At 42.2% G+C, this 12,840-nt stretch overlaps 1 protein-coding gene across 8 annotated transcripts in view; it reads left to right on the plus strand.

The window, feature by feature from the left end:
- Positions 1 to 12,840, plus strand: part of LOC139618435 (meiosis inhibitor protein 1) — a 56,785-nt gene that overhangs the window by 31,118 nt on the left and 12,827 nt on the right. For 5 of the 8 annotated variants that reach the window (XM_071474353.1, XM_071474357.1, XM_071474350.1 and 2 more), the window contains exons 20-28: positions 1,449 to 1,599; positions 2,440 to 2,625; positions 2,821 to 2,952; positions 3,199 to 3,382; positions 7,774 to 7,890; positions 8,656 to 8,766; positions 10,192 to 10,385; positions 10,716 to 10,800; positions 12,187 to 12,371. In XM_071474353.1, the coding sequence (XP_071330454.1) occupies positions 1,449 to 1,599; positions 2,440 to 2,625; positions 2,821 to 2,952; positions 3,199 to 3,382; positions 7,774 to 7,890; positions 8,656 to 8,766; positions 10,192 to 10,385; positions 10,716 to 10,800; positions 12,187 to 12,371 (1,345 nt within the window). The remainder of the gene's footprint in view (positions 1 to 1,448; positions 1,600 to 2,439; positions 2,626 to 2,820; positions 2,953 to 3,198; positions 3,383 to 7,773; positions 7,891 to 8,655; positions 8,767 to 10,191; positions 10,386 to 10,715; positions 10,801 to 12,186; positions 12,372 to 12,840) is intronic. The other 3 variants (XR_011689734.1, XM_071474354.1, XM_071474356.1) reach the window with 3 other exon arrangements.

A 12,840-nucleotide genomic window follows, 5' to 3' on the forward strand; every position in this document is an offset into this window, starting at 1 on the left:
GACTCTCCACAACACTACTGGGAAAATGTTTAATGGACTGATGAAACTCAGGTTGAATTGTTTGGGAAGAACATGCAGCTCTATGTAAGGTGTAAAAAGGGAACTGCACCAACATGAAAACATCATCCCTAAGGTGAAGTAGGGTGGAGGGAGCATCATGATTTGGGGCTTTTCTGTCTCCGAACAGCTCGACATCATCTAGGGGAAAATAAATGATAAATAAAATAAATTCCCAAGTTTATCAAGGTCTCTTACAGGATAATGTCAGTGTGGCTCCACCTGCTGAAGCTCAGTAGAAGCTGGTGATGCAGCAGGACAATGACCCTAAACACCAAAGTAAATCTACTACAGAAAGACTTCAAACAAAGGAGTCAGACCCCAGTCAGAGTCCAGACCTTAACCCAGCAGAGATGCTGTGGATTGACCTCAGAGAACCACTCACAGCAGAGATCCTGAGAACACGTCTGAGCTGAAGCAGCTCTGTAGGAAGAAAGCTCCAAACTTCCTCCTGAACACTGAGCAGGTCTGATCAGCAGCTACTGGAGGAGCTGGTTTGAGGTTCGACCAGTTATTAAGTCCAAGGGTTCACTTACGTTTTCCACCAGCACTGTGAATGTTTAACAAATGTGTTCAGTAAAGACACAAAAGATTATAATTGTGTGTTATTAGCCAACTACTTTGTGTTTGTCTGTACTTTTGACTTAAATGAAGATCAGATGACATTTTATGACCAATTAATGCAGAAAACCAGGTCATTCCAAGAGGTTCACTTATTTTTGCTGCCACTGTAGATCAGTATATCACTTGGCTCTACCAAGAAACCAGCTGTTTTTGCATGTTGCTGTAGCTCTCCTCTCTCCCATCGAGGCTGTTCTTAAGTACATATTTTATGACTTAGGAGATACATCAGCTTCTTTGGAAAGTTTAATCTGTCCTTCAGCAGAACCTCGGCTATGCATTACCCCGAGGGAAGAGGATGAAAGCTTCTCCCTGCCACTGTGTGGTCCCATCAAAATTAATAGTGGCTGTGGCCAGAGATTTGCATAGTGTAGAGGGGCTGAGTGTGTGTAGTGCATGTGTACTCAGGCAGAGGATCTGTGTACACAAGGTGGGGTTATTAAATAACAAGACTGTGATTATGTAAATCAAACTGGCATTAGTCTCATTATTAACAGCCACACCTTGTTCGTGTGTGTGTGCGTGTGTTGGTTTACATGCTACCTGACTGGGCTTTTGTATGTGTGCATTTTTGCGTGAGAAAGTTTGTGACATCAACATGCCCGTGGAGCACTTTGTCTGCTTTGCACACACAGTTTGTGTGTTTGTCCACACTATTACCCTCACACTAAACGTGTGCTGAGGTTTGTTTGACATTCAACTATATTTGTGTCTGCATGTTTGTATACATTCAAATTCACATCCATATATAATAAGAGTCTCTCTCTCAGGCTCCTCCCAGACCAGACGGTGTTCTCCTGTGTGCTGTGGCTGTTGCTCTCAGTGCAGGAGCAGGGCAGCTGCGTCCTGCCTCATTCTGTGCTCCGCTCTGCCCTCTACCTGCTGGCAATGACACAGGACAAGAGCCCCAGCCTCGACAGGGTAACTCTGATCAGTTCGCTGAGCAGAAATCAAAACACATGCTGTTCACAACGTCAGCATCGAGGTACAGTTTAAGAAAAGGTTTAACTGTATGCTTTTAAGTGAACCTCCAGAGCATGACCATTTGGAGTTTCAAAACCCATTCTTACACATTTTAAGTATTTTGAACTGTTTTACCATTCAGCTCTTTTATGCCTACCAAAATACACTTTGACAGCTGAGACAGCAAGTCTGCCTGAGTTTTAAATATTCTATTCTGTTTTCTGTGAGATAGGTCTAGGCCACAGTAAGATGTCAAGATTTCATCAAGAAGGTGTTCAAAAGACATTTTTATGTGGGCACAGAGAAAGAGGCCAGCATGTACTGGGACTTGAGTTCTGTTTGGTTTAATATGGAACCCATTAATACTCAGAATAAAAGCTTGAAACCTCATATTCATCTTTTGATGGAAAATCCATATTGTGCTGTAGATGATTCAGTGGCAACGAATATTAATTATAGATCTTTTTTTTTAAGCTGTAGAGAACAAATAACATCTTCTCGCAAGGATGCACTTTTCTTTAGTTCAAAGAACATGTGGAAAAACAATGTGGTGCAGCTTCCCTGAAAGTATTCAATTGTATATACCTTATTTTTACTATGAATATAAATAAACAGTATATTGCAGGGGACTTCCTGCTGTGACTGAGGACTCAGTGGGGTTTAAAAGCAGTCACACATCTGGGTTGTGGAAAAAAAAATCTTTTCAAAACCACAAACTTTTGAACTTGTGTGTACAGTATGTGTGTGCTCATCTTACAGAAAATACTCTTGGACTCTTTCTTTACCTCTTTACTCAAGGCTCCTTTGAACTGCATCACCAAGGCGCTCTCCTCTTGCCAAAGCTTCTCTTCCCTCTACATTCACCATCCTGCACTCCTCCATTTCATCTGTCGCTATCCGGAGCTAGCAGAGAAATTTGGGCCCTTGGTCCTGGAACTTTGGTTGACCAAGCAAACACAGCACACAGTTACAGGACAGACCATGGTAAGGGGGCCATTGTTTCACCTCCAGGTCAGACTCACATGTTACAGTCAATGAATTCCATTAATGGATTTCACAACAACCCAGAAAGTGTTGTATTTTATGATGCATTAGACTTTTTTTTAAAATTCCCTTTGAACTCTCACAAAGAAAATCAGAACTGATGAAAAGGTGGTTGGATTTCATTCCTGCGTACAGACAGACGCACAAGAGAAGGGAGAGAAGAGAGACAGCTGTGCAGATGACAGGCAGGATGAGGAACCAGACACAGAGACCGTGGAGCTTCTGACTCTGATAGAGAAGTACCCAGCTGTTATACTGACCCTCCTGGTGAGACCCAGAAGTGGATCACATTAACGGGAACGCACTTTTAAATGCTGTCTGATTTGTGTCACACAAATGTAAAACTAATTGTAAAGCCTGAAACAGAAATAAGACTTATGTCCCACATTTTGTGGAAAACACGAGTCTTGCATTGTGTACCTGGTTGGCTTTACTGCATTAGGATGATGCTGACACAAAAACATTCCCCAATGTTTGTGTTGTGTTTGTATTTGACTTTCTGTATGACTACAGGACATGCTTTGCACCAGAGAGGCCCCCCTGGCAGAGCGAGCCCTGGGGGTGCTGGAAGTGCTTTTGAGTGGTCAAAGACACTATGAGGTCGATTTATGTGCCAACCTCAGACCAGCCCTTCTCCAGGCTCTTCAGAGGCTCAGTGTGGAGAACGGGGGACTCGGACAGGGACGCACTGAACAGGGTAAGAGACAATAAACTCAAAGGGGGAGTATATTATGCTATAGAAACATTGTTGAAATTCTTACTGCATCCTTTAAAAACTTTGGGACAAAAATCTGTGCAAAGTTCAACGCATCTACGCCTTGGCTCAAATTTATTGACACAGATGTATTTAAGAATTTGTCGAATTTCATAATGAGTCAGGCCATGTTTTTAAAAACTAAGACAGCCTCATGTAGAGGTTATGAAAATTGGAACGGTGGTTTTAATTTACACTTTTACTTGCAACTCATAGGAAAGGCTGAGATAAATCAGGCAACATGAACCCTTCATGCACCTGCAGTGTATTAGTAAAGCATGAATGCATTATTTCATTTAAAATTAATAAGATAAGATAAGTTTAAATAAGATCGCCTTTATTAGTCCCACAGTGGGGAAATTCACAGTGTTACAGCAGCAAAGTGGCAGTGCAGAGAACAGGAAAGCTAATAATAAAAGTAATGCGCAGAGTTTTTAATACATTATGTGCAATCACACACACTGTAGATAGTTCTCTAAACCATACCATCTCTATTTTTGGAGTTGATCACATCTGTTAAATCAAATACATTACCGATGCATGCACACTATACTGTAAACATACATAATGGGACTCAGAGACTCACGTGCAAAGACCTACAGTACTTTAATCACACTGCTCAAAGTGATACCACTTCATGAGGTAGTTTCGTCATGCGCCAGAAACCTGTCAGTTTTCTCTTTTGATGTTGAAAACGACACTGTTGTCTATGACAGCTTACTGGTTACATCCATCCAAACCTCTTAGCTTAGTCATGCACTGTGGCCAAATTTAGACACAGGAATTCTCACTAATACCTTACAACTTTCTGACTCTTGTGGCTTCAGAATGTTTCTCTGCAGTTTATATTCTGTTCCTCACGCAAAACAATGTCAAGCGTTTCCTACAGCGAGTCACTTTTCACTATCATGTATCAAGTTTAATGTGAACAGATTTGATTTGACACCCAGCTGTATCTCATTAAAGTGCAGATCAGTTAATTACAGCTGATAGATTGAGGTAAATGTTGCTGTTCACTCCCCCGAGTTCACCGTCTTTGATGCAGCAGACATTGTTTTGTTTTCTTCTTCTGTTTTTTCTGCCTCAGTCATACATATCAAAACTTTGTATAGCAAATGAAAGCTTTAAATGAAATTATCTCATTCCTGTACGAAGCTCATGCACACAGTACACACAAACACGCAGGTGTACCCAGCGGGCACCTACACTGTGAGATGTAACAGACAAATCTGCCCTGACTCCCCACACAGTAAACACAGAAAGAGTTAATTAAATCTTAGTTTTATAAACAGCGAGCGGCAGCAGCCACACCTGGGCTCAAATGTCCATCTCTTCATATTGACTGAAAAGTTATTTGTGATTAAGAAAAGCTATTTTGGTTAAATAACTCTCCACAGAATTCCCAGTGCAGTCTGTACGACAAAACCATTTGATGAGACAAAGACATTGCAATAAATACACAAAGGGTTTGTTATTAGACTGTAGACCGGCAGCACTGGCACAACTGGTGCTGGGAAAACAGGGGAAAGAGCCTAAAATGCTAGTGCCAGAGGTATGGCTAATGTAGTTCAGTGATGTTATTTACACAAAGAAGAGTTGTGATGGTGAGGGAGGCTACAGTCAAAATCAGAGAAACAAAACCAGAAATTCTCAAGCAGGAATCCAGAATCAAACAAAGGAACAAGGAACCAAGACATGACGCACAGAGCAACACAACTTTCTGGCAAGGAGCAAAGGAAGTGAACTGGATTATGTTCGTGAAAGGCTGATTAGTGAGCGAGGTGCAGGTGGAGAGAGCTCAGGTGACTGCAGGCCTGATGAGAAGTGGGAACAGGTGCGTATGGATGGGCGGGGCAGTCAGGTGATGAGACATGGGAAAGTCTGAGGACACCTGGTGGCAGGTCTGGGGAGGGCACACGGGCTGGGAGTGAGTGAGCAGGGGCAGGAGAAAGGAGCTGAGGAGCAGGCTGTGATTGTGTCCTAAGTCACCTACTCGTTCACTACTCACTATCTAGGGAGTTCTACATAGACAACTATATAGTTAGCTCACTGGAAGAAAAACAATTCATGGTGTATTGTGGGATACTATTAGTCCACTATATGGGGTATAATAATTCTCACTATATATTCAGACAACGGTACAAAATGGCAAACTGACTTACATAGTGACTATATAGTCACTATGTAGTGACTGATTTCGGACACAGCTTATGAAAAGCACACCATCACAGACACCTGGTTAGTGGTATCTTAGGCTCAAAGTACAAAATGAATTTATCCTTCACTCCACAAGCTTGACCTGAGAAGGCCAAGAAATTATACTGGGAATTTAAATAATGATATGAAAATAATAATTGCTACAAACATTGTAAGACATCTATAAAGTCACTTGAATAGATGAGTAGGTTCATTAGGCACGATGAGCTTTTGCAACATAATGGAAAGTTTAATTATGCTCACGTTTCATTTGATAGAACTTCTGTGCTGGTTTATGTTTGTTGGGCCATTCACTCTGGCAGAGTTAAACACACATGAATTCTGCACAGTCACTGTTCAGTCACTACACATATCTTTTATTTTTGTCAAATATGAAATTATGCAAATTACGAAAAAATAAATTACCTAGAACATTATCGTAATTAGTTGCACATTATAAGTAGTTTATATGTAAGTAATGTGGTGGTGCTATTTCTTTGAACTGTCCACCCAGGCAACCTCTGTTTTCACTGAACTGTAATCACAAAGTCTCTGCTAAAACTTGGTTAGTTTTAAATTGGAATGACATAGCAAAACAGCTCCCAGAGCACTGTCGCCCGTGATTAATGTTTCAGGGGAAGAACCATTAATCCATTACAACAAATCTTCCCAACATCCTTTGTCAACATAGACAGCGTGATGCTAGTTTATCTTGATGTCTCCCTCGCATGAAGGCTATAGTGTTTTTTTTCCCAACAGACAATCAATGTGCATAAGGTTTTTATCAAACAAAGGTTTTGTGTTGTATATGCGAGAGAGAGGAAAACTCTTGTTTTGATGTAATATTAGTTCTGAATTTCAGCATTCAGGTAGCTTAAGGAAAGTAAATTAAATCAAACATTGACCTCCATTTCAACCTATTGTGTTTTGTTTGTAAAGTACAGCATTTGTTAGATCATTTAATGAAAGAGGCAGTATACATGCAGATATGCAGAACAGCTCTGTTTCCTGTTTACTGTCTCCTATAGAATTTGTCAAATTGCAGAAACATCCAAGTCGATTACAGGTAATTACGGTGCAGGTTTGCAGGTTTGATTCTTGTGAAATCAAATGCTGTCCTGTCTAAATCAGGTGGTGCATGAGCGCCTCCAAGTTTAGAGGTTCAACTCCATGCATGCATCTCTGCTGCTGTAATGTGCTTTTGGTAGAGGCGTCTGCTGCCAGATGGCATTATTATATCTGTTTACTTGACCAGGTTAATGAGCGCAGCTGAAGGGCACAACACTAGTGTGCCAGCTGGGGATTCAGAAACTGTTGCTGTGGTTAGCCTCTGCCTGCTTTCTGCTCATCCCGAGCCCTGTGGGGATTAGGGAGTGTTATCCTGCACGTGTTCCAGTTCAGCCCACTGTAATTTGCATTAATATATACTTTATATTAGCCTCTAATGCGGCGGCATCCCAAGGGGAGATATTTTAATGTTATGCTCTACAGCGGTGAAAGGGGTATGTAGATATGTAGATGACTATTCTGCCTGATCTTCCTGCAGCCTCTTTTCCTGTTCGAGTACCCCTGCCCTTTGTCTGCTTGCACATCGTCTCCCTCTTCACATTCGCCCTCTGCTTTCTTTCTCTGAGTTTCTTTCACCCACAACCATAACCCTCCCTGGATCTAGACTCAGAATATTGTATTGTAAGTGTTCATGGTAATTTTAACATTTTTGAGTTTTCTTCTACTTGCTTCTCCTTGATCTTGATGATCTGTATTTTCTCCAGCCACCTCTCGTCAGTGTAAGATACTGTCACTTGTGTAAGAAATTTGAACAGCCGATCAGTTTGAACAATGTCCTCTATTTTACTCTATTCTACTCTGGGAAAATCAGGTTTCACTCTGAGCAATGAGGCGAGGTGAAATGTTAATTCAGGATGAGTGCCAGGCAGTCCTTTACCTGCACCCTCATCTTTCTCTCTCCCCTATACACAAATACACACGTTTCTCTCTCACTCTTCCCTCCCCACACTTTTTTATTAAATTTATCTTCTCTCTCCCGCACTTTCATTGAGTTCAAATTTAGTTTTGCCTGCATGTCTGTGTCTCTTGCCTCTTTTACAGTCGTACTTTATTTCTTTCTTTTTGTTTAGTGGTGAACTCACTCCCTCTGGTGCTGAAGCTGCTTTGTGTGACTCAGGCCAGTGACCCACCTTCATCTTCCTCCTACAGTAACATAGATGAAGTGCACTTCAAGCTTCTCTACCATGGTGAGGTTAAAAGGTGCTGCAGGCATGTCATACTAAGCATAGAGTAACTCCACACCTATCTATTAGCATACACACACACCTTCTATACACTTACATTATTCTACATACTTACACACCCAACATCAGAGTCTGAGTAAAGCGCTTGCTAGATTGCAGATAGCATTGTTTCTCGCACAGAAACTCAGAAATGCTACAGACACATAATACATATTTGCAGTGATGCATACACAATGCATGCTGAACACTCACACAGGAGCTTACATGCTGCATTACAGACACGTGAACAACGAGCGACTGCACTAAGACACATCTCTCCAGTTAACACATGGTTTGTTGTTTTCTTTTTCCTCTAACCTCCCTCTGCAAGTTGAGGCCTTGCTCATCTTTGATTTAATGTCACTATCAACAAACCCACTGAGAAGAACACTCGCTGCTGATCTGCAAATGAAAACGCTGTTCAGAGATTTACCAGACATTTACTAGACATGTTTGACATTTGCACTGGCAGATCAGATTAATTCAGTTTTTACCGACCGATGGCAGACGTGACGTGACAGGCAGCAAATGGCAAAGCTCATCTTGTTATATTTGATCTGTCTCTCACATTGTGTGTCAATGTCTTTGGATGAAATCTTTATCAAAAGCTTTTGAGAGCACCAGACTTGAATGTATGAGAGTGTGTGTATGTGTGTGTGTGTGTGTGTGTGTGTGTGTGTGTGTGTGTGTGTGTGTGTGTGTGTGTGTGTGTGTGTGTGTGTGTGTCAGTAAGTAATATAGCAGGGAGGTTGAAGCCTACCAACACAGAGAGCCTGCTGCCTGCCCTCAGATACGTGTATTGCTGCCTGAGTCTGTCCCCTGCACACTGCACTGACAGAGGTTAGACACACACTCTCTGTCTCTCTGTCTTCACACATTTGTCTTACTCCCTTTTACTCTGCCGACACTGCACCCTTCACACACTCTGCCTCTTCACCCTCTGTATCTTTCTGTGTCATTCTCTCTGCCCCTCTATTTCAACCTCTCTCTCCCTCTGCCCTGTTCTGACAGAGGTCAGAGGCTGACCTTGACAAGTACGTAGCATCGAGACACTGAGGAAATAATAAGCATACAAGCTGGCCCCTGCTGTACATCTGTATGGTACTCGGGCTGTGCCTTGGTCCTGGACATTGTCTTAGACACTTGTGCGCATATAGTTATGTTGTCAGGTCTGAGAGCTTCTCACACATTTGCACAAGAATTCTCAGGGTTGTGCTGTCACCGTGCTCAGCCAAAATATTACATACGCATAGACAAAACCACACATGCAAACATAAACATGCACCTCACACAACCACACAGTAACAAAGTCTGTAGAAGTTTGGAGATCTCATGCATACAGAAAGACACACACACACTGAACACAAACAGTTTATTTTTTTATTCGCAGATAAGAGAAAAACAAGAAGAAATGCCAATTTATCAGATGAAGGTTTTATTGGACATCTCTGTTCAAGAGAAAAATAAAAATCATTCTTGAATCCTACAAAGCCAGTGCAGAATTGGAATCAATGAGCCAAAATAAAGAAGGAATAGCTCCACTATCTAACTTCATCTAATGGAATAATTTACAGTGAGCCGCCATCAACAGGATGAATCAAGACATGTTACACTGCCTCATCATCATCAATTATATGACATGGCAAATTGATAGGAACGGATTTTATTACGGGTTAAATAATTTGACTGCACAAGCTCCCAAGAAAAAAAAAAACCCAGCAGAGGTCACTGAGCTGTTTGCTAATAAGGTGACGCTCGTGGCCAGAGAGCAGGGGTGTCATTGGGAAGCAACCTGCTTCTGCTGCAGCCTACCTACATTCACCATCTGCTTCTTTATCACCAGTGCTGAGTTTACAAATGCTAGTTATTTCAGCCTTGGGCAAGACGGTGTTTCAGCTGATGGTGTCTGTTGACCTGGTTGGCTGCCTATGTACTATATATTACCCCAATATCATGCAAATGATTTCCACTTGTATTCTGTTCGTTTTTGCTGATGCAAGAACCTCATTTTCTACATTTTATATTAAGTCAAATCAAAATATATGTTCCACTTGCTTGGTCAGGGCTAAGGTGGCAGACTGAAGACGCAATAAGAGTAAGATGTGGAATTGAGACTGTTCCAAAGGCCTCACATGTGGGTGTGTTTGCGTAATTGTGGGTGGGTGTCTGCAGTACGTCACCACATAGTCATCCAGACCAACTGCTACTGACACACAAGTGTGGAGCTCATCAAAGTGTGATGACATGGTGCCCTCTCCTCCGCAGCTGTCTCCATGCTGCTCTCCAACAGTGGACTGATGGACCAGCTGCAGACAGTCCTCGCCTCCTCCTCCTCCTCCTCCTCCTCCTCCGCCACCCCATCCCTCTCTCCATCAGCCTGTCCTCCTTCAGCCCTGCTGTGCTGCAGCCATCTACTCATGTCCTCCCTCATTACCTTGCAGCATGTTCACTCCGCTCAGGTACACATTACAGCTCAGCATCGCTCTTATCACAACTTTAGGATAAAACTTACCACAGTCAAGGAACAAGGGCAAGACACAGAACATACCATAAAATAGATTCAGATGTGGGCGTAGAATACAAAACACCAGTTTGATTTGATATGCAGTATAGTAACGATTTAGTATAAATCTTGTATAAAACAATGCACTTTCCTCTCTACTCTCAGCTCACACAGAAGGGATAATACATTCTTGCTTACAATGAGATTTCTGGCCCTCATCTTGTTATTTTTTTTCTTCCCTCCTCTCCCTTGTTCTTTCTCTCTCTCTCAATCTCCATTATTTAAGGTCCATAAGAGCATCAATTGGAGTCTGGACACAGCTGTGCAGCGTCTCGTTCTTCAGAAAAGAAACACAGACAATCTCTTGCTGGGTAACAAACTTAGAGTTTTAGCTGATGATTATTTCTGAAAGACTTCTGCCCTTGCAGGCAGCACATGCTAAAACAATTAATTAGCAATTTCAGTGCTATGCTTATAGTAAGTGTGTGTAACCTAAGTATACTTAGGTAAAAAGTGGTCTTCCACAATCTTATATTTTTCCACAGCTCATGCTTTCTCTTTTCTTGTTCTTGTTTCTCCCAGTTCTGTGTTTTCTATTGATTTCTTCTCAGTCCATCCTTTCTGTAATTTTGTTCTACTCCATTTTACACTGTCCAGTGCATCTGCAAGCACACTAGAGCATTTGTAAAACCCAAGACAAACTCAGTGCATGTCAGTGGTGTTTGGTTCAGATTTCAACAGTGTCAAACAACCCTGATTATTGAAGAAACCGTCCATATGCTGTACTAATGCCGTTCACCACCGTTTGCTTTACATGTACTCTTCCATGGGCAGAGTGACTGCCTGTCAATGTTTTATCCTTGGCAGAGGTAACCAAACCCTGTGCATGCATTTCACACACTTTCATTATATTAAGTGGCCCACATCCCGCTGCACCACTCGGAGACAGATCGTCCCTGCTGCTCCTGTGTCTCTGTCTGTCAGCTGGATAAGTGGCCTGTCAGGATCACTGTGATGTATTGGCTCCCTCCCTCTGCCTGCCTATCTCTCTTTCTCTCTCTCTTCACTCCTTCACTCACTCTGTCTCCTCTCTGTTTTTCTGTTTTATTTTTTATCTCGCTTCACATTCTACTTTTCCTTTTCCATCCACCCATCTTTCCCTCTCTATTGCTGTGCTCTCCTCCCTTTCTTCTGCTGCCACTAATTGAGTCCTCCCTCCCTCAGAGAGCTCTAATCTCAGTGTACATGTCATAAGTGCAATTCAAATGGCTGGCAGCTCTCAGTTTGGATCCCACTGTGTTTAAGCAATCATGTTGGCCATGTCTGTCTCTTAATCTCCATCACTACTTTGATCTCTTCAGTCTTGCTGCCCTTCCTTTAACCCTGTCCATCACTGCCTCACACACCATCTACACTTTAACTTCCTGTCTCACCCCGCTTTCTGTCACATATCAGTTCAAAAAATTGCCCTCAGTTCCTTTTATCTGTTATTCTGCCTCTCTCCTCTGTGCTTGTATTCCCTCTGCTACCTGCTTTTAATATCTTTTTCTATTTCAAACTTCCACTTCCCACTCGCTCACTCTCCCCTTCTGTTCTACTATGTACCTGCTTCTCCTGTGGCCTTGCCCTCTACATTTATTTGCTTTCTCCTCTTCCTCACCGCTTCCATTTCATCTTCTTTCAATTCCCTTTGACTTCCCAGACATTCACCAGTCCTCCTTTTCTCTCCCTCTCTCTCTCTCACTTTCTATTTCCAGTCAGCTACCTGAGGCTGCTCCAGGCTCTACTCGATGTTGACTTGACATCAGCAGTCGTATGTGTGAGCACTGGTCCTGGCTTGGTCGGACCCAGACCCCTGGGAGTCCAAGATGGAGCTTTGTACCCACTTGGCTCCAGAGGGGCCCAGAGCCTCTCAGCTGCTCTCAGTGGACTTCTTTTACAGGTTGTCATACTGGGGGAGGATTTATATATGTGTTGTGTGTGTGTGTGTGTGTGTGTGTGTGTGTGTGTGTGTGTTGGTCTGCACAAGAACATGTAGCTTTAAAAAGGAAACAAAGGAAGATGTAGGGCAAAATAAATTACTGGAGACACAGAAGAGACAGGTTGTGTTTGACCATGAAACTAAGGGTTAGTGCAGTCATATTGTAAATATTGGTATAGATAGCTCAGTTGTTTTTGCTGTTGAACTGTCTTAAACGGAATATGGATTTTACATCTAGAGATAAATTCTAGTCTGCTCTGGGGACTACTGCTGCTACATTGCATTTCCCACATTTCTTGTTTATGGGAGGAAGAAATAACAGCAAACACCTTCAGTAAATTTCCGTTACGTAATGAAAGGTGGAGTGTTAACAGATTTATTATTTTTCAACAAGTGATGGTTAGAAATTGAGCTTTTCTTGTGTTGGAGA

This window comes from Trachinotus anak, unplaced genomic scaffold (genome assembly GCF_046630095.1).
Source record: "Trachinotus anak isolate AG129_WGS33_773 ecotype Australia unplaced genomic scaffold, CSIRO_AGI_Tana_v1 ptg000003l, whole genome shotgun sequence".
Taxonomy (NCBI): domain Eukaryota; kingdom Metazoa; phylum Chordata; class Actinopteri; order Carangiformes; family Carangidae; genus Trachinotus; species Trachinotus anak.